Below are 25,377 nucleotides of genomic sequence, written 5' to 3'. Positions count from 1 at the left end.
AGCGACAGGCCAGGCGCCGCCGTGATGTGATGGCCTGTGCTAGGTTAAACGTTGCTCGAAGCCTTAGGGGAAAAAAGGCAAACCAAACCGACCACGAAAATCACCAGCGCTCACGCGCCGAAACATCACTCCAGATTTCCATCTTCTGCGTGTTACTCCCAACTGCAGCTTAGATAATCTCTCACCGTTTACAACCTACTGTAAGCTTCCAACGCTCGCAATTTGTCTGCGGCTCTGGAGAAGATGGAAACATCACACCTTCGGATCGATCCCGCTGAAGCAGCCATTGGATCGGTGTTGATTAGGAAACACATAATGATTAATAACAGTGGCTGAGATGCCTGTGCAATCTCCTGTGGATTCCTTGTAGATTCGGGGAGAAAAGCGGGAAACAAATAAGCTATTAAGTTGGAGAAAGTGTTAGCACTGGATGCGGCAATTTCAGCCGTGCGGAAGATGGTAAAAAACGCTGATTAATGGCCTTCTGAAAAGGCGAAGAAGGAATTTCAAGGAGAAAGACTTCACACGGTAATTTACTGCCGTTGTTAAAACATTTCTATCAGTCTCCTGTCACATTTTGCAGCGCACTAAATTCCATCACTTCCCATTCAAACATCCATCCATCCATCCATATTCTAAGCCGCTTCTCCGTCAGGGTCGCGGGGGGGTGCTGGAGCCTATCCCAGCAGTCTTCGGGCGGAAGGCAGGATACACCCTGGACAGGTCGCCAGTCCATCGCAGGGCACCCATTCAAACAAACACCGACAAACCTTATACACATGAAAATTGGCTTTGCTGTCCACTAAGCTGACCCGTATATAATAACAATAATAATGGATGCATTATTAGACATCTAATTACTGCAGTAATGTAGCTAGAGGTCGTGGCACTCCGTGGGACTGATGGGAAAAAAAAGAATAAAACATAAGAAATTTGACACAAAGCAAAATGGTGATCAGATTAATTATTAACATCGCAGCCAGTTAATTATTCATTTCTCCCAAAAATACACCTCCCTGAACTCCCTCAAGACCTAAAGTGTTTAACTCGGGGAGTAGCACTGCAGTAGTTTAAGTAAAACTCCCTAAGTGCTTACACTGAGTTAAGATTGAATACATGCGCCGGTGAAAAACCTCAGAACGTCATTGGATGGGCAGTTTAGCACGAAATCAGATGTACATTTTTGTTCCTCTTACCCCAAATGTGGTCAACCCGTCACGAGTTGGGTGCCCAACGTTTGATTCTTCAGTTTTGCACAGCAGCTAAAAGGCTAACATGCACTCAAAAGTTTGGGGACGCCCACATCTGATGTTTCTTACCAAATCAAGAGTATTAAAAGAGTTTTTCCCCCCTTTGCTGCAGTGACGGCCGCTACTCTGGATGATTACTTTTGGATCACAAACCTCACCTTAACTCATCCAAAGGTGCACCTGGAGCTTTATCATTCCAGAGAACTCAATTCCACTGCACCACAGTCTAAAACTGAGGAGCTTTATACCCCTCTAGCCCATGCTTGGCTATAGGCATGATGACTTTAGGCTCATATGCAGCTCCTCCAGAGTGTCTCTTTCTGTTGGTCAGTGCTTTTCTATGGCATTTATATAAGCGGTGTGTATTTGAACTCACGTGTCAGCAGTGGGCGGACCTTAATGCAGCTGAATTCACTAATAAGAAAGGGTCTCCACAAACCTTTGGACATATAGTCTAGCTAATAAGTAATGGAAGCTTATAGCCCACCAATTAGCACTGCACAAAACATGCTTACATCTTCTATATAATCTCAGATAGACTTGCTTCTGTGGTTTCTGTAACTGTGTGACACTCTTATCTATAAAAATAGACATTAATAGTTTATTCAGACGCCTTCATAACACATATATAAGAATTAAATTGCATATTTACAAAGCAACACTTGTATATTTATGCCAGAAGTCACAAGATGACATATGTAAATGATATTGCATTGATATAGAGGCTTTAAACTAAAGCAATAAGCATTTGTTCCATTTATTACACTGTTATGAGGCATCTTTCTCAAGTTATGGTACTTTTAAGGTGGAGGGCTAGTTAAAAGCACCACAGAGGTCTATACATTTCTTCTGCAATAAAGAGCAACAGTGCAATTTCCTGTCTAGCTAAGACTTACTGTTTTTCATGTCAATATCCTCAAATATCTCCCTTCTAGAACTTGAAAAAAAAGAAAATGATACAATATCATATCGATAACAGCTCAAAATACTCACATTTCATATGCACGTACACTGAAAAGCAAGTAGTTGTTGTAATTTTGTACTCAAGTAGATACTGCACTGTAAAATTACTACTACTATTTGCATTGAACCATTTCCATTGCAACAGCAAATAACAGTAAAACAGTAGCTTTATACTGTGACTCCATAGTCACCTGCACCACAAGATCACTGTGATGTAGCTGCATTCAGCTACTTGCAGTAATACAGTAAAAAATACAGTAGCTTTGTGTATTTTAAGGTAATACAAGTCAATAGCACATTATTTTACCTACAATTATGGATAAACATGTTCATTCACCATAGTCTGCATGATATATGTTTGAGTTGCATAACAATTTGCTAAGCAAAAGCTCATATCTGGCTATATATAGCTATCCCATAATGCTGTGTGGTACAGCCCTACATCAACCTCACACCCAAAAGATGAGGTGATTTCACAATAAACTAATGAATGTGACATTTTTCTGTGAAAAAACAGGAACGTGGGAACTTTAGCTTTACACACCCTTCCGTCAATGCAATGTTATGTATTTCTCATAACAGCACATCTTGTGATTACTGGAATAAGCTATGCATAAAGCAGTGCTTATGCAAGATATTCAGCACCTATGCATGTGCTAAGACATCCCTGTGTAGGTAGCCTTCAAATAAAGTGTTTTGAAAAGGCAAATATATAAAGTTTTGAGGCAAATATGCAATTATGTGTGAGATTCCATGACTTATTCCCTACACAGCCTCATCGCTCCAGCACACTGTCACAGTTTTAAGCATCAAAAATTATCCACAACTCATTTCAGTCCAGCACTGTTGTGTGTCAATGTTCATGTCACTATGAATCATGGGTCATATGGACACATCATGGAAGGAAAATTGCAGAGCTTGCTCCCGCTGTCAAACAGCCATCTATGACCAAAACAATGAGCACCCAAACAAACAAAGCCAGTCGGGGGTCACCGTGGAGGCATGCGTCCCTGCTGTGACTTTAATGGCCAAATTACAATTAGACCACATGCCTGAAATGGTACATGATAAGGCTGAAACCAATCTCAACTTGTGCTCAGTCTGAACAAATTACAGACCAGGTCACTGACATCAAATCCCCACTGGCTCATGCAAATGTTCCAACATCAGAAGGTTCTAAAAGATGGAGATGGAGAAGTGTGTTGTCTTTTATCTCTAAACTATTTTCTCTGACGTTGTGTGCCTGGAGGCTTTATTCTGTATCCTCCATTTAAATTCTTCTTCCATTTTCCACAGACAAGGGACTGTAGGTGTGGTGTCAATTCTCAAAGCGTTTCATGTGTTTTAAAAAAAAAAAAAAAAAAAAAAACAGGTTTGAGGCCTGCAAAATTGATACAATCTGGCCCCACAAACCTGTTTATCAAAGATTCAATGGGGAAAAAGGCTGGGTACTGTTGTTTACAGGAGAAAATAATCAGTATCCCACAGTCAAGTGAATGTGGAAACAGAAGAAGAGATGCTTCAAGCTGGTTTCACCAGAACAACATGGCAAAATTTTAAGTGTTAAATCTCATGAAAGTGTGCTGAACTGACCTCTCATAATCCCACACTAAGTCTTATTATTCAGTGACTACAGGGACTCTAGTGCAAACTGGCCGAGCTATTCTTAGGTTAAAGGGGTGTGTGACCTGCCGGTGGGCCCTGGCTATTCAAGGGGTTAATGCAGTCTTGATGTATTTTATTGAAGTGGGATAGTTTTGGAAATGAATCAGATTCAGTCCATTTATTTCACTGTGGACAGTGCATAAATACAAGTGTCCTGAATTTTGAAGAGCTGGATTCCAGATTAACCTCTTAAATTTCGAGCTTAGGTCTTATTCACACAGATGTGAGCGCTGCAGCTCGAACATGCTGGCCTTTCATACAAACAGTATTTGTGCTGCGGAGCGGAGCAGCGAGACGGTTATACAGACATTCATTTTTCCAGACAGATTAATGGTCACATCAGTCGCTCTGCTCAACAACAACACAATTCATGATTTATTTACAATAATTTTCGACATATTTTATTATATGACCAGCTGGGAAATCTGTTTGCAGCATGGAATGTTTAACGATTATTTAAGTATTCAAAAATGAATTATTAACTATTAAAAAACCTGCCCTGCGATGGACTGGCGACCTATCCAGGGTGTGTCCTGCCTTCCACCCAATGACTGCTGGGACAGGCTCCAGCCCCCCGAGACCCAGAAGGATAACTGGCTTAGAAAATGTATATATATGTGTGTGTGTGTGTGTGTGTGTGTGTGTGTGTGTGTGTATATATATATATATATATATATAAAAAATAATAATAATTATTATTAACTATTTTAAAAAATAGCAAAAAGATAAATAAAATTTTCTATTTATTTTTCAAACTTATTTTAGGGTATTTTGCTATGTGACGTGCATGGGACATGTAAAAAATATCAGCGCGGGGTTATTCTCTAAATACCATGCTGCTTCACATATGCAGCATGTGTGAAAACGCTGACCATACTTTTAGTAGCTAGAAAAAAGGCTATCACTAGAAAGTGGTGAAAACCAGACCCACCTGCTGTGAATGAATGAATGAATGAATGAATATAATACATGCTATTTATATAATGGAAAAGTTCTCTGCCTCCCTCAGTGCAAAAGGAAGTGTTTAACCAGATATGGGCAAAATGGGTCGAGTAGGCCAGATCTTTTTTTTTTCCTGCTGAACTGAACAATATGTGAAGCTGTAATGTGCAATGTAAGATCTTCCCAGTGTAAGCCCCCCTTATTATGTTCTGCTAGGAATAGTTTTGTTTTAAAGGAACATATCTCACAAAATACTGGAAAAGCTGTGTCATAGACTGTACTTTGTGCACTGAGGATTTCTTTGTATACTCACTTCTCTATATGTTAAGGTAGTATTGATGCAATTTCTCAATACATTTGCAATTTTCTAATAAAATATAAGTTAAAAAAAAGAAAGAAAACACTAAACCGTAAACTTGGCAGCCAAAATGAAAAGCATGACTTTCTGCATTGTTAACGCAGCACAAAAGCACTGTATACATGTGAATAAGGCCTTATTCAGTTATTCAGTTACCATTCTTAAAAATGGGCCCACTGATTTTAAGTCAGAACACATTTTGCAGTATTTGATGAAATCATCTTCAGATTCTGGCAGCTCTCAATGCAATGGCTGGCCCAACTCCAACTGTAACTGGATTAAAAAAAACAAAAAATGAAGTGCAAATGAAGACAAAGGGAGGTCACTTACCTTTGAGTGTAGTCTAGCCTTATCCTGTAAAGCTAGGTCATTTACAGATACCTCCACCTTTTAATCTATCTATAGAAGTCACTGGTGTTATTGTTCATCATTGGTGTTACACATAAAGTTACACCGGCGACATTTTTTAATGAAAAATGCATTTTACACAACGGTTGCTGCAGAGCATCGAACCACATGTTGCCAATCATGGAATATCCACTAAAATATATAATTGAATACTTTTGTTTTCTATTTTTTCACAGTTACCTCAGAATAAAGTGGGTCACACCAGTGACGTCAACTAAAAGCTTCATACGATATTAAGAGCTAAATGAGAAAATCTCTGATAACTGAAAAGACACAGTGGACTCACCATGTGCTTTTCTTCAGAAATCCTAAGAAAAGAGCTAATAGGAAGTCGAGTGATGTCATCAGTGTGATTATTATTTCAAAATAAGAGATTTTTGTTATGCGGTAACACCAGTGACACGACTCCTGGGGACCACAACTTTTATTATATATTTTGTAATATTTATTTGGCATGTGTTTCCTTTATGTCATTTAAATCATATATTTCATAGTCATGTATAGTTTATTGCAGTTAAAATAGTGGAAAAATACGGCACTCAGCCTTTATACATGACTGTGAGGATGGGCACTTCTGTGGTGCTTGGAATTCTATATAATTGATAAAGAAAAGACAGTATTGCTAAATTGAGGCTCAAGAAGGTATAATTGTTAAAATAACTTGTTTTATTTTACAATATAAACAAATTGTAATCCTAACGTGTTTCAACCCGTCTGTATTTGTTTGGCTGTTGAGTTTTAACAGATAGCTTCAGGTATCTGAAGAGCTATTGTTTGGTAACTTCCATAAATTATTTGGTACTTTGAAAGTAATTAGAAAGTTATGTTAGTAGTGAGAAGTGGTTTGCCCAAATAGAGGCCACTGCAGTTTAAAGCCACTTTCAGTTGCGCAATCAATCGCTCTCAAGACTGTGGAAATGTGGGCCCTTCTTTAAATAGCTGGTAAAGGAAAAGGGGTATCTGCATGTAGAAGTGTCATGTACTGAAGCACAAACAGACAGCGATGCAAAGCCAGAGGTGGTGACGTAATGTGGCGGGTAATGGAGATGGGCAACGTGATTAGTCCTCCTGCTCCAACATCCCTACCCCAATTCCTCGCTGTTTGTCACTTTGGAGCACTCGACCCATTCACTGAGTGCTATGCATTCTGACAGGCTGCCAGCCAGATTTCAGCATGAGTTAGCTGACTGGTGAGCGGGCAACCATTGCACTGCAAAGCCATTTCACTTAACAACACGTCTCTTAGCGCTGTAATACGTAAAAAAAGCTCTGCAGTCAACACCCAAATTCAGGGTTTTGAAGAGGGTTGAAGAAAACGAGTTATCAATCATGTTGGAGGATGTTTTAAACATGGGGACAGTTTAGCATCCTCTCCCTCACACACCGAGCTGGACGAGCTCATTAGCTTTGCTTCACACACAGAGCCTCGGGACAGCATGTGGAAATGCTTTCGTCTGCACCGTGTTGTTTTTGCAGTCTTGCCTCATATCACCTCACAACAAATCTGATCCAACCAGTTCCTCTGCTTCTATCATATCTCCACCAGGTGCACTACGGCTGTGATGACTGAGAAAAGAGGGATTCCAGGCATTTTTCAAAAATGTTAAATGATTAAATGGTTAAGATGGAAAAAGTGATTGTAGTCAGAACTGTTCACAGTGGTGGTGATGGGACCCAGACGTCTAAAGTGTTTAATGTCTCTCAAAGCTCCCTCACAGAAACGTATTATATGAAATGGTTATGAATGTGCTGCCCAACATTTGAGACATGGGCCTCATTTTGGCCTTATGGCATTTTTTAAGTCCATTCATAGCGGAGACGTACATGCAGAGCATTGTAACACAAAGTAGTCCTTAAAGAAAACTTTTTTTCAGACCATCATCAACATTACACATAAAAACTCAAAGGCACGTGAAGGGGCAGTCATGGGCTGGAGGTTAGGGCACTGGCCTTGTGCCCAGAAGGTCACTGGTTTGATCCCCTGAGCCTACAAGATGTGACTGAGGTGCCTTTGTGCAAGGCACTTAACCCCCAACTGCTCCCCAGGCACTGCAGATAGGGCAAGTGTGCTCAATGCCCAGCTAGTGTGAATGTAGTGTTTCACTGCACAGATGGGTTAAATGCAGAGGTGATATTTCGCCGTTGTGGGACTAATAAAGGTCACTTAATCTTAAGGTTCTTTGGTCACTTTAGACAGCATAAAGTGGCTGTATTGGTGATACCATGTTCCTATCACCACCTTATGTAGAGACATCTGACTGGTTGAGTTTCTCTGTGATGTGATATTTTAATTCAAACCACTCCATATGACTGTTTACCTCAGTAGAAAAACTAAGGAAGATAAAAAACTGGAATTCCCTGTTAAGTCAATAATCTAGCACTGTTTATGGTAAAAGCTGATGTGACACATGTTAATACACTACCACACTCTATAATGTTCATACGTTACTTGCAGACAGCAATGCACTGCAGGAGGTGTGTTGAGTGATACTGGTTCATTGCATCATTCCAAAAACAAACTATTGTTGCTGAGGTAGAGCTTTGAATAATGGCTGCGCTGGTGAAGAGGAAAGCGCAGAAGGCATAATGGTTGGATTAGTCCACTTCCAGGGGCAGATCTTTTATTATCTCTACTCCAGCTAAAATACTTTCATCTTTTATCTCATACGTTCACTGATTAAAGGATGAAATCAATCTCATTCTTTTATCTTTTGATTTGTCCTCCAGTTATTGTTGTCATTTTGCACTGTAGACTTTCTCTTGCATCCTTGTTTCTGTATGGTTGTGCAATATTAATACTGTTTATACAAGTGGGCCACAAGCATGGACATTCTGCTTATGCCCACTGAATCTGAGCACCGTTAAAACCTAATTTAATTTAAATGACATTTCTGTTAGAATGACAAAAACAAGAAATTATCCGGCCAACATTCTGTTAGGAGCTTGCATGTTCTCCCCGTGTCTTTGTGGGTTTCCCCCAGGCAATCCGGATTCTTTCCACAGTGCAAAGACGGTGTCAGGCCAACTGGACACGCTAAATTGCCCTTCGGCGTAACTGTGTGTGTGAATGTATATGTCTGTGTGTCTGCCCTGTGATGGACTGGTGACCTGTCCAGTGTGTATCCAGCCCCAGGATAGCTCAGTGACCACTGGGATAGGCCCCAGGAACCCCTGTGACCCAGACGGATAAGTGGTTTAGAAAGTATGTATGTGTGTGTGTGTGTGTGTTTGTGTGTGTGTGTGTGTGTAATACTCAAATACTCAAAAACCAGTTGTAACTGTCAGACACTTCACCCAGCAAAGACCTCTATAATGAATAGTGACTCAAACCTGGTCAAACTGCAGTGGGCCCATTGATTTTAAGTCAGAGCACATTTTGTAATATTTGGTGAAATCTTTACTTTCACTTTCTGGCAGCGATCAATAAAATACACTGAAAAAAAAGAAAAAGTAAAAAAGTAAAAAAAAAAAAACAAACAAACAAACCAAGCGACGTCTCTACTTGCCTGTCAGTTACTTTGAGTGTAGCCTAGCCTTAGCCTGTAAAGCTAGCTAACAAAGCTAGAAATAAGTGGGCACTAGACTTTGAGGCAATCATTCCAACAAGGGGAATGTTAGCTAGCTACTCAGTTCTGCTAATGTTATCTACACCGCACTTCTGAATAGTTGTATAGCTGTACAGTAATAAACTACTGTCAATACGTTTGTTAAATGTCTCGTTAGAACACAGCTTTTTACAACATTTAAAACTACAGTCTTTTCTATAGTGTGACTACTTACAGATGCCAACATCTGCTCTTACAACTACATCAGTGTCAGCATTAGCCTACGCAATGTATGTGCATGCACTATGGGACAAAGCTTTGGAGGGAACACTAAATGAAGCGGCTGTATGTGTTTGGATATTGAGTTTTTAAACAGATAGCTTCAGTTAACTTCCACCAAATGTATTTCTGTGAAAGATATTTTTAGTTAACTTTCATAATTTATTAGGTACTATGAAACTAATGTTAGTAGCAAGAAGCGGTTTGTAGAGGCCATTGCAGTTTAAACCCCTTTTTAGTTAAGCAATCAGTCACTCTCAAACCTGTTAGAAAGAGGTCAGTTCAACTCAAAATGATATAGTAACTGATTATATGTTTGTTTGTTTGGTTTTTTGTTTCTTTTTTTTAATTGACACAAGAGTTCACACAACTCACATTTCTTAGTTAAGTCAAAAGTATTTTTTTAGTAATGCAGTGAGGTAAATAAAATAAACTTGTTTTTTTACACATAGTTCCCCCCTAGCCAGAACTCCTTCCATTGCACATCTTACTAGACATTTTTTCCTTGGTTACACACTTACGGATGGCTATGGCATTGCTAGGGTGACAGCTTAGTCTACTGTACCACCCAGGAATGTGGAAAGCAACTCAGAGTTTGTGTCCATACAAGTTTAATACACTGTAAAAAAATGTTATTTAACAACAAGAGATTTGAGTATGAAGCCCAAGATGGAAAATGCCAGATGGGACTGTGTGATAGGAAGAGTGCTACCTTGTAAGGAAATTTAATAGAAAACAAAAAAAGTTTGAGTTGGGTAAACTCAGGCATCCTCAAGTTGAGTCAATGTTTATAAGTGATATGCATATTAATACATCTTCTACAGGGAACTTAAATATGGATTTTTTTCCTGCAAATTTAAGTGCACAATTGCATTTTAGTTGCTGAGTTTCTAAAGTTTGTTATCACTGTTGCCTCATTATGTATTCATTGTGCTGGTGTAGGCAGACCCTGAAACTGCAGATTCTCTTTACCGTCTGAACCTGATGTATTTTCCTTCCAGACACTGATGAGCGTTATCCAGGAGAGGCAGTGTGAACAGCATAAATGAACTTACTGAATGGGGTATGAGCTGCATCTTCTGGTATGGATATATGGGGGCCGATGGTGCTCAGACACAGCAGTTTTAAGAGAATGAAGTGTGTGGGTGAAGTGCTCTCATGATGCATTGCAAGTTTTGTAGGAACACTGACCCTCAGTGTCTTACAAAAAAACATCAGCTGAGGAATTCTATTAAAAGCACAAGCAGATCTTCCGCTACAGCAGATAAGCCGGTCTGTTTGAAAGCGGGACACGATTTATGTGCACTGTCACTGTTTGGCTTTGCAGTCTATCATGCTTGTCACTCTGCATTTTGGTTCCTCAGTTGTGTCACCGGCTTTGGGCAGGTTACACAACATTGATCACTCTTTGGCTAATCTTGTGTTGATAACATGCTGGCTTTGTTCTCAGATGTTTATTTCACAGTGTAAGATCCACCATTAAGAGAAATACTATTTTGTCAGTTCTACTGAATTCCATTTGGACTGTGAAATGCACTGGCAATTCTCTGACCTAGAACATGCCCTGTTTACCATGCTTAGCACATGCCAAGCACGCAGTCAGAAGTAGAGAGGCGTTATCATGATGTCCTCTACAAAAATAATCATTATATTATTATCATCTTTCACACAATATAAGGCAACACTAGCAGTTCACAACACTAGACTGGTCAGTCACAGCAAGATGTCTACTATTCTGGGCTTGCTGGATAGTAATAATGACATATTTCAAGCAGATGTGCAATGTAAGTGTTCATTTCATGCATCCATTAAAGTAAAACACCTACACTATATCCTAATAATTAAGTGTTTCATCCACCCCATTGCTAACAGGCGTATAAAATCAAGCACATAGCCATGCAACCTCCATAGAAAAACATTGGCAGTAGAATGATCTACTAAAGAGATCAGTGACTTTAAACATAGCAATATCATAATTATTATAGGATGCCATATTTTGTGTAATTTTGTGAAATTTCTGTACTGCTAGTTTTGCCCTGGTCGACTGTAAGTGCTACTACTGTAAAACAGAAAAACAGCTCAGCCACAATATGCCAGACCACGCAAACTCGTTAGGCAAGGCCAACGAGTGCTGCTGCACCACTTACTACAGATTTCCAAACTGCCTCTGGAAGCAACATAATTGTTCATTCATGAAATGAGTTTCTTTGGCCAAGAAGCCGCACACAGCCCTTCAATATGATCAATATGTGCAATGCCAAGCGTCGGCCAGAGTGGTGTAAAGCAGATCATGCTGGATGCACAGTGCCAACACTGCTTTACACCACTCTAGCCGACACGTGGTATTGCATATAATTTGGTAAAGGAGGGATAATGGTCTGGGACTGGTTCTGAGGGTTTTAAGCCTGGCACCTTAATTCCAGGGAAGGTTTATGTTACACCATTAATAACATTTTTATTATGCAATGAATTGCCTTAACATTTTGTTTACATTTTGTATCAACAGTTTCAACAACGCACTTCTGCCGTTTTCTGTTTGTTTTCTCAAAGGCTACATTTTCATTACCAGGCTGAAGTGGCACAAATCAGATTGTTTGCCCTAATGTGACTCACAGCTGATGTTTCCAGGGCTATGTGGACATGCAAATCTGACCTTTTCAAATCCGACCTGAGACACTTTCATGGTCCTAGATCGGATACGTATCAGATTCGTGGTCATGTGACGCTCAGATTGGAGTTCATGTGCTTTTTTTTCCACCATCATTCAGCATTACCATGGCAGCTTTAACAGCTTTTTTTGCCTTCGTCTCGCTCAAATAATGAAGCTGAGAGCTGATCAGAGTCAATTATCTTCGAAGCTAGTTTGTTTGCTGATGATGCACATGACGCATGCGATTCATTCATGTGACGTTACTGAATAAGATGTGCGCAAGCAGGTCATTTCAGGACACTGGTTCATTCACATTAATGAAAGATTTGCAATCAATTACCTAAACAAGTGTGAACCATCGTGTCAGAAAGATTGGATTTAAACAAAACAAACAAAAAAAAAACGGATTTGAACAATGAGGCTTGTATTGTGAACGTAGCAAATGTGATCATTCTGCAGAACAAGACTGCATGTCAAACATAAAACTTTTCACCAGTTCATAATAAATTCTATCCTATTTTATGGACTGAATGTTTAAAATCCAACTCATCTAAAATTTCTTTATGCTATATGGTTTTGTTTTCACTGGTGATAACTGTGATGTCTTACAGAGAAGAACTACAATTAGGGTGAAAAACCTAGTTTTGCTAGTATTTATCATCAATATTCATTTGATAAGCATGCCACGGTCTCCAGCTGCCCACTCAATGCGGGAGATATGTGTTGAAAATTTAATTGACTTTGCATCTGGCTTCAGCACAGTGGGTCTGACGGCAGGTGGCTTCTTTGTCATGGAGAGGCAGTCCAGCGCCTAAAGCCTTTTCCGTCTTCAGATAAGCCATCTCAGAGTAGTGCCACATTCCAAACCCCCATCGTACACACAGACACTTTCTATGGCTCCATTTCCAGAAACCGTTACTCAGTACCTACCTCAACAAAAGAGTATCACAACAAACATTACATGAGGGGGTTTATTTATTAACCTGGCACTCTGGGCCTGCCATGGCCTGTTTACATTCACTGTAGGCTAAGCTGAGACATTTTTATTTATTTATTTATTTTTTTCCCCCCCTGGCTGGCCATGCCCGGTTCAAGTTCAGGTTTCAGTCTGGGCATTGGCTGCTTATGCTCCAGAGAGCAAAGTGAATCAGCCTGGCAGTTTTGAGCACAGCGGTGTTCCCTTCGGATTCTGTTCTGCGCCAGGCATCGACAATTTTACACTACCCCTATCAAACATGACATAGTTCTGTACGCACCAGAGCAATAAGGGGCTATTCTTAGCCTCCAGGTCTGCGCAGTGTGGTTATCTTCACTGATTTCAACAAAGGGAGGAGGGAGACAGGGCCTTGGAGAGTGCTTGGCAATTAGGAGGTGCTGTTTGCTGAAGCAAGCAATAAGTTATGTATCATCTACAGTGGGTTGCAAAAGTATTCAGCCCCCTTGAACTTTTCAACCTTTTGCCACATTTCAGGCTTCAAACATAAAGATATGAAATTGTAATTTTTTGTGAAGAATCAACAACAAGTGGGACACAATTGTGAAGTGGAACGAAATTTATTGGATATTTTAAACTTTTTTTAGAAATAAAAAACTGAAAAGTGGGGCGTGCAATATTATTCGGCCCCTTTACTTTCAGTGCAGCAAACTCACTCCAGAAGTTCAGTGAGGATCTCTGAATGATCCAATGTTGACCTAAATGACTGATGATGATAAATAGAATCCACCTGTGTGTAATCAAGTCTCCGTATAAATGCACCTGCTCTGTGATAGTCTCAGAGTTCTGTTTAAAGCGCAGAGAGCATCATGAAGACCAAGGAACACACCAGGCAGGTCCGAGATACTGTTGTGGAGAGGTTTAAAGCCGGATTTGGATAGAAAAAGATTTCCCAAGCTTTAAACATCTCAAGGAGCACTGTGCAAGCGATCATATTGAAATGGAAGGAGCATCAGACCACTGCAAATCTACCAAGACCCGGCCGTCCCTCTAAACTTTCAGCTCAAACAAGGAGAAGACTGATCATAGATGCAGCCAAGAGGCCCATGATCACTCTGGTTGAACTGCAGAGATCTACAGCTGAGGTGGGAGACTTTGTCCATAGGACAACGATCAGTGGTACACTGCACAAATCTGGGCTTTATGGAAGAGTGGCAAGAAAAAGCCATTTCTCAAAGATATCCATAAAAAGTCTCATTTAATGTTTGCCACAAGCCACCAGGGAGACACACCAAACATGTGGAAGAAGGTGCTCTGGTCAGATGAAACCAAAATCGAACTTATGTTTGGCGTAAAAGCAATACAGCTCATCACCCTGAACACACCATCCCCACTGTCAAACATGGTGGTGGCAGCATCATGGTTTGGGCCTGTTTTTCTTCAGCAGGGACAGGGAAGATGGTTAATATTGATGGGAAGATGGATGGAGCCAAATACAGGACCATTCTGGAAGAAAACCTGTTGGAGTCTGCAAAAGACCTGAGACTGGGACGGAGATTTATCTTCCAACAAGACAATGATCCAAAACATAAAGCAACATCTACAATGGAATGGTTCACAAATAAACGTATCCAGGTGTTAGAATGGCCAAGTCAAAGTCCAGACCTGAATCCAATCGAGAATCTGTGGAAAGAGCTGAAAACTGCTGTTCACAAACGCTCTCCATCCAACTTCACTGAGCTCGAGCTGTTTTGCAAGGAAGAATGGGCAAAAATTTCAGTCTCTCGATGTGCAAGACTGACAGAGACGTACCCCAAGCCACTTGCAGCTGTAATCACAGCAAAAGGTGGCGCTACAAAGTATTAAAGCAAGGGGGCTGAATAATATTGCACGCCCCACTTTTCAGTTTTTTATTTCTAAAAAAAGTTTAAAATATCCAACAAATTTCGTTCCACTTCACGATTGTGTCCCACTTGTTGTTGACTCTTCACAAAAAATGTCAATTTCATATCTTTATGTTTGAAGCCTGAAATGTGGCAAAAGGTTGAAAAGTTCAAGGGGGCTGAATACTTTTGCAACCCACTGTATATATGGCTCTAACTGATAATTATTGATTGGCTGATAAAATCAGTTGATCCTTAGGTGTCATAGATTTATGATAATTGGTCAAATATTCCACAAATACAGCAGCATTAAATGGTGTCGCCCCCTATCAGCACCTATCAGTGCACAACATCCCCAGACTACTGTTCATCAGCGTTCCCACACACTTGCTCCTAGTTCTTGGTAATCACGGGTTCCAATTTTCCTGAAGTATTGCCCATTGTCTGGATTGCTCCTTGGATTTCATGCTATTGCTTATCATTTTCTTACCTATTTGCTGTCCTTCGGGTGCTTTTTCCTGTGAATGTTTTCCTGTGGAAAGTTGTTTTTTGTCACTTTGTCACTTTCTGTCACATGAGGCAGATTTTAAATTTCATCAGACATTGTTTGATATACAGTGTGAGAGGTGGGTGATAACTGAATAACTGCCCAAACAAGCTCCAGTTGAGTAGCCGGAGGATTGGTTGGGTTTCTGATTGCTTGTCTTACAGTTTGCCTCCTGAACCAAAATGTGAACACAGGCCAGAAATAGACCATATTGTCCTAACCTAGGGTTTCAGTCACATGATTTTTCTGATGTGGCTGCCATATTTAGGGGCCGAATTTCTAGCTTTACTGCTCCACACGAATGTAACTAGAGTTGAAAGATGGCTAAAATTACTCACCCTTTTTTGGACAGGAAAAAGACATTACCTCAATAAAGTAGGCTATGATCCTTGTACAGTTTCCCCTGAACTCCTGGCCCCAGTTAAACTGTCAGAAAGTTACCAAATTTTATAATCTTTCAAAGATTAAAAAAGCACAGAAGCCCATCAGCTCTTCATGTCAGTGTGGGTAAAGGATCCCATGGTGTTACATAAAGAGGAGAAAAAACTCTTTGCCATCATAGGAAGGGTAACATGACCCTTTAGATGACTTTCACTAATGTTATCAGCCGAGAGATAAACAGTCGTCCCCCTAACGGAGCTGCAAACAGCCGGTATAACTTTACTTCTCTGTTTTAGGAGATTTAAATGAGGTTTGACCGGAGAAACATAAACGTTAAATAGAAGACTGAATGTCGGGGATCAGAAAATGATGTCGTGTTTCAACAGACGTGGTTCTGTAAGTTTGCTAGTGTAGTCAGTTCAGAGTTCAGCTCCAGTCCTGTAACCCCTGCACTGCATAACTGTGGTTTCCCTGGTTAAAATACCTGATATTATTAGCTCATTAATCACTTCTTGAGCTGAACGAGGTCTGAACAGCAGAGAGAAACACTGAACTGTGCAGTCCAGAGGCTCCAAGCCTGGCGTTTGAAATTTATATGTCTGCATGTCTCTCGTCTTCTGTCGCGTCTTGCAGGTCAAATATTCACAAAGCACTGCAAATTAATGGCATCGCACCAGGGCAGTCACTCCCTGATTCGGTCCCCAAACTGGCAGCCACTATACAGTGTGACGTCGCATGAAATGCTAGAATATGTTTTTTTGAATGGAAAAGCTTTTTTGGAAATTGTCTGTAGAGATTCTAATGTCACAGCGTATGCCTGGCGAAACTGAGGAAAGCCATTCACTTGCTCGTATCATGCATCCTGTCGAATGTGATACATAGAATCTATGGAAACTCAGGGTTAATATTGAGAGTCATTTCACAAGAATACTCCAAATGAGATTAGCATCATGCAACTAGCACTGCTCTTCACGTCAAATACATTTTCACTCCTCACCTCAAATATCTCTGCATTACAAACACCTTGGGCTTTATTTCCCCATTAACACATTTCACACACCACATTTAACGGCGTCACAGTTCAGGTTTGCTCTAACGTGATTTTTAATCACGTCCCATCATCAGATTGTGTACTGCATGTACTGTGAATGCATAAATAATACAATAATCTTACCGGCTATTGTGGCTCTTTTTGGTAGGATGGTGATGGCTCCCACTGCTGCATCCTCTATTCCATGAATGGGGCTGTTTTTTGCTCCCCAGCTGTCTGACCCAATCCACACGAAGTGGCCCACTTGATCTGCTCTTTTACTGGCGTTCAGAATCTCCCTAGAAGCAGTTTCACACAGAGACACGAGCCTGAGATTGAGGTCCACTTAAGGAAATCGGGGGCCAGATCGCAAAATAAACACCCATGCATTCTATGTTTTTATCTGTAAATGCTATATTAAAACTGAACCTTTAGCAGTTGTTAAATTATTTTTAAAAACAACTATGATATTACATACACATGGTGAGTTATGCAATTATTATTACATTTTATTTGCCTTCTGACTTCTCCATTATTTTTAAGGTCAAAAAATGACAAAAACATATAAGACAGAAATGTCTTTGATTCTACTTTTACTATTTGCTTTAAGGGGTTGATAGTGACATTGAGAGGAAGTCAAAGCATACCGAATATCTTCATCATAAGCGAACATAATCACTGCTCGTGCCGGACGTGTGTCAAGCAGCATCTGAATGATCTTGTCAAAATCGGCTTGCTTGTGGTCGTGTGGGATTTTCAGGGACTGGGCAATGCATATTCCACCTACAGAGAGAGGAGAAAAACGTGTCTTCAGTGAAGCTGCTTAACACCGGTGGTGGACAAAGTACACAAATCATGTGCTTGAGGTAAAGTACAGATACTGAAGGTACAATATTACTCCAGTAAAAGTAGAAGTTCCTCCCTTTAGTAAAAGTACTAAAGTATTTACCTTCAAATGTAATTATCAAATGTAAGTATAAAGTAAAAGTACTAAAAGAGTAATTCTGGCTCTGATGTCCTGTTATCATTTTTATAACAAGACTCGCTTCATGAACTCATTTCAGGTGAAAGTCCTCCAGCGTCTCTCTTGGTAAACCAGTCTTTTAATAGAACGTCATTAATTAGTGACGCTGACGTCTATTAAAATGATCATAAGCACAAAACACTGAAGGTAAACAGTTTCCATCAGGGAGAACCGAGTGGCTCTGAAATCACTTTTTACACACAAGCAAAGTTTCAGTTTCAGATTTATTTACAACTTAGTTCCAAGTTTAAGTTTAATAAAAACTGGCTTTAAACTCAGGATCACAAATGAGCTCCTTTACTATGTTGATCTGTAGGCGTCTGTTCATAAACATAAACCAGCCCAAACTAATTTACTATAAAATGAAATCACGTTTCTATAAATAAAAAAAAAATGCCAGTCACAACTGCATTACAGTTTATTTATTACAGAATTACATTTACTTCATTACTCTCTACCACTGCTTAACACCAGAGTAATTTGTTACATTAGCGATCAGATACCGGAACTCAGTAGTTTCTAAAAGTCACTAAGGAAAAAAGGAGGTTTTATCTGGAGTCGACAAGTGCAGGGATTATTGTAGATAGTAATGAGACACAATGCCTGCTTAATTACAAACTGGTAATAAAGCTGCCTGCGCTTTAATCCTGAGGGTGGAGCTAATGAGAAAATGTAGCTCAGTGCTAATGAGTGCTAATAGCAGATTCTTCAAAGGCTCTGCTTATGGACCAATGAGCAGCTGCTTTACACCTTGTATATGGTTTTGTAGGCCACTATCAGCTTGTGCATTGAAAACAACATAAAATAAAATAAACTGTGTACTGAGAATAAACAAATCAGACACAATAATAACCCCCTTCCCACTCAACAGCCTGAGATGTTTCCTGGGTGATAACCAGAACAGAAGCACAGTTCAAGTCCCAGTAATTCTACAAATCTTAATAGCAAGAAACACAAGACTAATGGGTACATCCCTTTAAATGTATTACTTGCTATAGTCACTTGACCTGACTTGGCTACATAGTTTTATTTTCCAGATAAAACAGCCATTAACTACAAGATATTCATTGTTCAGCATCAGAACAAAAACAGATAATATACAGTATGATATTAATAAACAAATAAATAAATACTTAGAAATCTAGAATCCCCAACAACTATTTATTATAAATAATTACTACTTAGTTTTATTATAGCTTCTGTTCTTTACAGGACACCTTCTTTCCATTTTGTCAAAGAAATCTGCAGGAATATTTTGTCCACACCTCCAAAGTTCAGTCCTAGAAGTTAATTTAACATTTTCTGCTTCTCACGAATCAAAAATAAGTAGCACGTTCAACATTGCAGAGGTCTGGACTCTGTGGTGGCCAGTCCATTGTTCTGAGAGCACCAACAGAAACACTATGAGGTAGAAACACCTTTGTTTTTGCTTTAATCTGAAGCAAGAGTTAAAGTACTCGCCACAAAGAAATCTGTAAGCACTGCTTATCTGATGGGGAGAGTTTTGGTGGACTATCAGGTCTTGAGCAGTTGTTATGAGACCCATTTTCTCTGTTTGATCACTTATTTTTTTTGACCATCACCTTCCTTGTGCTACTGGACTGTCTTATATCTAATCTCCTCCAAAACATCTACTGAAATATAAAAAGAATACATTTAATGGCTGTTTGGACTTGAAATTAGGCCAAATAAATGAAGGGTTACCTTTGACTTTTGCACAATACTGAAAGGCTGTGCATTATTTTGCAGTTTTCCAGTCAATGTACATAGTTTTAAATAAATGCGTGTTTGAGAAATCATCAAAACAATCCATAGGTAACTTTAATAAGTAATATAATCCATAATGACAGCTTTTTTAAAGAGGTTACACTAAATTGCAATGAAACTGTACAAATTAACTCACAGCAACTCAACTTTTTAAACAAGAGGTTAAAAACCTGTTTCTAAAAGAAAAATTCCGCTCGATTCTTGAGTCGCCTGTTAAAGTGATGTAGAACATGGACTAACGACAGCTGCATCTTGACTGTCATCAAGTCTGAATCACCCAGGTGATTCATCTGACATGAGGCGCTGGTGTCTGAAGACATGAAGAATTCAGCTCGGGCACTTTTACAAGCATTGGGTCAGAAAATTGGAAATGTGATAAAGCGAAATGCATAAAAGTCGAGCCATAAAAGTTCGGCCTGGCCGCTGCCACATGCTGGCTGTTTGGAGGAGAGCTGTCGCCCCTGGCAGCCCTCCACAGCCTCGTCCCAGCGAAAGGCCTTATTTCTGCTTCCGTCGCTCCAAATATTCATGGAGGAACTTCACGCTGAGCCACAGTGAATAGTATGGTGGAGACACCAAGCTGCATGGTGCAGGCATTTGTTGTTTTTCCAGAGGGTGGGGGATTTTGTGATACAAATGCTTGTGCTAATGCTCTATTCATGTGAAGACATACAAAAAATGTTGGCGCCATGTGTGCATGTTAAATACAAGCACGGTAGGTTTCGATATGCTACCTCGTTCATCTTGGGAATACAAAGACAAAGCTCTGCACAAAGCTCTTTACTGTAGACAATGCCGGGGAAATTATGGGAAGCGCAGAGGTGTGAAGTAAGGAAGACTGAGCGCTTGAGACTGCCACAGAAGAAACGGGAATGATTTAATAACTGCTCGTCGGAAGGCCAGAGTTATTACTGGAAGGGACGGCGCAGTAGAGGCGATGGAAAAGCCATTGCCGTATGAGACAGATAAGGTGGTGGAGGATGCAGGCGGACCAGGATACAAAATACAGAGGGTGACATTCAAATAAATAGGCCACCTAGACGGCAGTCAGTACAGAACACTGCAAACCAGCAAATAACAGCTACATTATAAAAATAGTCGGCATATGTTTTGGCCTCCTGACTGAAGCCATCAAAATTCAGTGATCACCTCACTACAATGAAAGAATTTGCGGATTTCCATCTACTTTATTTATCCAATCTTCTCGAATGCTTAGCAAGCTGCTAGCTGGACAGCTTAATCTGGGGTCATCCTTATGCTTCCAAGGTTTTATGTTCCCCTGGCCTTTCATTTTTTCTTTGAAATATCTAAATAACAGCCCTGTATTTCGCACTGTTCCCTCTTTGTAATTTTGGAGACAGCCTTATATGCCCAGGGTCCTGTGTTCCCTCACTGACAGTTTCAAGGGAAACAGCTTTATGTTCCCATATTGCCACATATCTTCAGATTAATGTCCATATCGGTGGTATATTTACAAATGTACATATCCCTGTTGTCGGAAGAAAACCTTGTATCTCCAAAATTGTAACTTTACAGGAGCAAGAAAACGTACTTTCTATTGGTCCAATCATCATGAAGCTTACACGTAATGTTAAGGGCAACAGGCCTTTTCAAATCATGTCACGAAAAATGGAAAATGACAAAAATGGTTTGGCTCCGCCCACAGCGGTATTCTTATATGTGCAGTAAATGAAACCTGAAGTTGTGTTTATGCACATGCTGCTTCCAAATAGATTCTCTAAGCATTAAAATGTTTTAAGCAGTAATTTATTTGAACATCACACAATTAACACTGCAACCCTCCCAAATTTGCCATTCACACTTCGGCACGTCCTCAACATCTACCTTCCAATTCTTTACAGCCCTTAAGATGCCCTTGTCAACTTTACATCACCATTTCCCATCACATTCTCATTTGTTACTTTATCCTGCTAACTTGCTAGTAAGCAAGCTAAGCTACACAGTTGGCACCAACACAAAAGGACAGTGTACTACACCTACACTAGACAAATTGATACTTTAAATATGTATTCTAATAAGTTGTACATTCTGACATAAAAAAAAGGTTTGCTTAGCTAGCTAATTAGCTCACTGAGGCTAGTAAAGCTGATGCATATCTGCTCCTTGCCGTCCCCTGTATGACCTTTGATCTCATAATGTTCAGCAGGACCATAGGAACCTAATTTTATGTTCCCTCAATCTATTACATTGAGGTATCGTGTATCATAAAAGGAAGACAAAGATGAATCAATAAACTTCAAAACTGCACATTTTGGTTTGAAGCACTACAATCTATAGATTAGTCTAGTTTCGTATAGTCTATTACAAAATGTAATCATTCATCTCTGACCTTAAGGAGTTTATATAGTATTTCCTTCTACCTCAGCAATCTCACCTTCTAGCTACTTAATGGGCTGACTGGCAGGCCCAAAGTTTTATTCTACACTTCTGTTATCTACAAATAGCTCAGGCAGGTTTCACTGAAGTCCCCATAGTTACTTAAGCAATAGAACATGAGAGGGAGTGTGCTGTCGCGAAATCATGGCTGTGATTTTGTTGTCGTAGATCATCACAGTCGTGTTGTTATGTGTGATAACACACAAACCTTGAGTGTTCTACTGCTTTAAGTCTTGCCTTTTGCAGTACAGACAGAGCCACAAAACTGCCGCAATATCAAGTTTAGCTCAGTTTTGTCATTTTTGCTAGATTAATATCATTGTTGATTTGTTCCAGCCAGACTGTAAAGCATCTTACATAACACCTTGTTTGGTGAATGGTATTCGATTAATTTCTGGCTGATTCCAGATTGTGTAGATGTTCTTCTGTCACAGCTGCTGACTGAAAAGGTGCTCAGTGGTGATGACAGTTTGGGAATTTAGTGTAGTTTCATCTTCAGAGTCTGACCAACGTGGCTGTCAGTCAAATGTTATATTAAAAGTGCCCATTTTCTTTTTGCGGCAAAGTAAGAAGTACAAACGTTCAAATGGCTTGAGCGTCTCCTACAGCTATCAAAGTCATTGCTTAGCAACGGGGTCTCAGCAGAGTGATACAGTGTTTGTGAAAAAAAAACATGATGTTATGGTGAAATATCAGCACGGTTAGAACACTTCACAACCAATCAGTCTGTGTGGCCAGAAATAACTTTGGTACACTATATTTCCAGAAGTATTCACTCACCCATCCAAATCATTGATTTCAGGTGTTCCAATCACTTCCATGGCCACAGGTGTACTGTTTCTACAAACATTAGTGAAAGAATGAGTCGCTCTCAGGAGCTCAGTGAATTCCAGCGTGGTACCGTGATCAGACGCCACCTGTCCAAGCAACAAGTCCAGTCATGAAATTTCCTCACTACTAAATATTCCACTTCAGATATTCAACTGTCAGTGGTATAATAACAAAGTAGAAGCAACTGGGAACGACAGCAACTCAGCCACGAAGTGGTCGGCCATGTAAAATGACAGAGTGGGGTCAGAGGATGAGGCGCAGAGTCAATCGCTACATACCTCCAAACTTCATTTGGCCTTCAGATTAGCTCAAGAACAGCATAGAGAGCTTCATGGAATGAGTTTCCATGGCGGAGCGGCTGCATCCAAGTCTTACATCACCAAGCACAATGCAAAGCGTCAAATGCAGTGGTCTAAAGCGCCACCATTGGATTCTAGAGCAGTGGAGACGTGTTCTCTGGAGTGATGAATCTCGCTTCTCCATCTGCCAATCTGATGGTCTGGTTTTGGTGGTTGCCAGGAGAACGGTACTTGTCTGACTGCATTGTGCCAAGTGTAAAGTTTGGTGGAGGGGGGATTATGTTGTGGGGTCGTTTTCAGGAGTTGGTCTCAGCCCCTTAGTTCTAATAAAGGAACTCTTAATGCTTCAGCAGACCAAGAGATTTTGGACAATTTCATGCTCCCAACTTTGCGGGGAACAGTTTGGGGACGGCCCCTTCCTGTTCCAACATGACTGCGCAAAGCAAGGTCCATAAAGACATGAATGAGCGAGTTTGGCGTGGAAGAACTTGACTGGCCTGACCTCAACCCGATAGAACACCGTTGGGATGAATTAGAGTGGAGACTGTGAGCCAGGCCTTCTCGTCCAAAATCAGTGTCTGACTTCACAAATGTGCTTCTGGAAGAATGGTCAAAAATTCCCATAAACACACTCCTAACCCTTGTGGAAAGCCTTCCCAGAAGAGTTGAAGCTGTTATAGCTGCAAAAGGTGGGCCAACATCATATTAAACCATATGGATTTAGAATGGCATGCCACTCAAATTATTATGTGTGTGAAGGCAGACGAGCGAATACATTTGCAAGTATAGTGTATGTAACAGGTCTGGGATTTTAAGGGGTTAGGCATAGTTGGCTAGATTAAAGAAAACCAAGGCCTCAACTCACTAAAACAACAAAGTAAAACTTCCTCCAAGAAGTTGACAAAACGAGCAAAGTGACCTACTGTATACAAACCCTGCTGACCAGCTGTGTTTAAACTGGTCACAAAACTTAAATGATAGCATTTATGCATCACACTCAACACACTTGCTAGCCTGAAAATGCAAGCGCATACTTAACACCACTACTTAGGAGTGTCACAAATGCTGGCATATCCGATTTATGCATGTGTTACCAATCATGTTTGATAGATGTGCCTTGTCTCATGGTTGGTTTGGGTCATCAGCCTTATTGCTCAGAGTAAAGACACAAACCTGAGGAAAACAGACCCTTCAAACTGCGTTATGATTAAATTGATCTGTCAACTAATGTTAACTGACCAATTACAAACTTCCTGAAGCATGTCAGCCAGTGCTAAGTTTGACTAAATTGACACAGACAGACCCTGAAGATAGCAATTATAATTAATCCCTCCAAGCTACTGGATTCTCTCTGTGCCTCCCACACAAACGCAGCCCATCTTCACAACATATGCAATAGTGAGTCATCAGAGCAAACACAGAATGCCATTATATACAGGTGTGTGCTAAATGGGCGAATTCTGTACATTATTTGCAGGGTTTTATGTTTACAGATGAATTCTAAAGGATGATAATATTCTCGTAAGCCTTGTAACTTTTTCCAGCAGCAGTATCCCTATTATACCGTAAACACTTCTGATCATGTGTTTAAACTGTTTCTGTGGGAATATACAGCCATCTGCAAAATGATGCTTTGTTGATTTTCCTCTGCAGACAACAAACTTCTGCACATCTGAATGCACAATTACTGTTTATTTACTGAATTTAACACCTTGGGGAAAAGACAGAACATCAAGGCCCAATCCCATTTCTTCTTTTTACCCCTACCCCTTGTTTTCGAGTGTCACCCTAACCGCTTGTAACTCAATTCCAAGGGGTAGTGGTTGAAATCTTGCCCTATGAAATAGGACCCTCAAATAAAAAAAGACCATCACTTTATGAACAGGCTACCAGCGCTGCTCTGTAGGCGACCCTGCCAGTCTGCAGTGACAGCAGAGGAGGGGAAAGTTCAGCTCCTCACTGCTGGGCTTCCGTTACATGTAGGGCCTCATGTTTTCAAAGAGGGGCTATAAGACAATTTTTTATTATCACCCATCTCTAATTCTTCAGTGATATGAGGCTTGTCAGACATTCACCAGATTCTTGTTCGAATTTTCCTGGTTTGCCTTAAATGGTGCAGCAGTTCCATTCTGACACTTCAAGCATCGATACTGCTGGACTATTTAAGGTGGAACAGCAAAGTTAGCTAGCTAGCTACCAAAACATTAGCAGGCTATTAGCGATT

The 25,377-nt window shown here is 40.2% G+C and overlaps 1 protein-coding gene across 2 annotated transcripts in view; it reads right to left on the bottom strand.

The window, feature by feature from the left end:
• Positions 1-25,377, bottom strand: part of LOC108431596 (metabotropic glutamate receptor 7) — a 309,666-nt gene that overhangs the window by 143,641 nt on the left and 140,648 nt on the right. For both annotated transcript variants that reach the window (XM_017704846.2, XM_017704845.2), the window contains exons 3-4: positions 17,483-17,618; positions 16,980-17,134 (exon numbers count right to left, since the gene is read on the bottom strand). In XM_017704846.2, the coding sequence (XP_017560335.1) occupies positions 16,980-17,134; positions 17,483-17,618 (291 nt within the window). The remainder of the gene's footprint in view (positions 1-16,979; positions 17,135-17,482; positions 17,619-25,377) is intronic.

Source organism: Pygocentrus nattereri, chromosome 21 (assembly GCF_015220715.1).
Source record: "Pygocentrus nattereri isolate fPygNat1 chromosome 21, fPygNat1.pri, whole genome shotgun sequence".
Taxonomy (NCBI): domain Eukaryota; kingdom Metazoa; phylum Chordata; class Actinopteri; order Characiformes; family Serrasalmidae; genus Pygocentrus; species Pygocentrus nattereri.
Note: the sequence above shows the minus strand (reverse complement) of the source record. Positions and strands in the feature narration are given on the sequence as shown.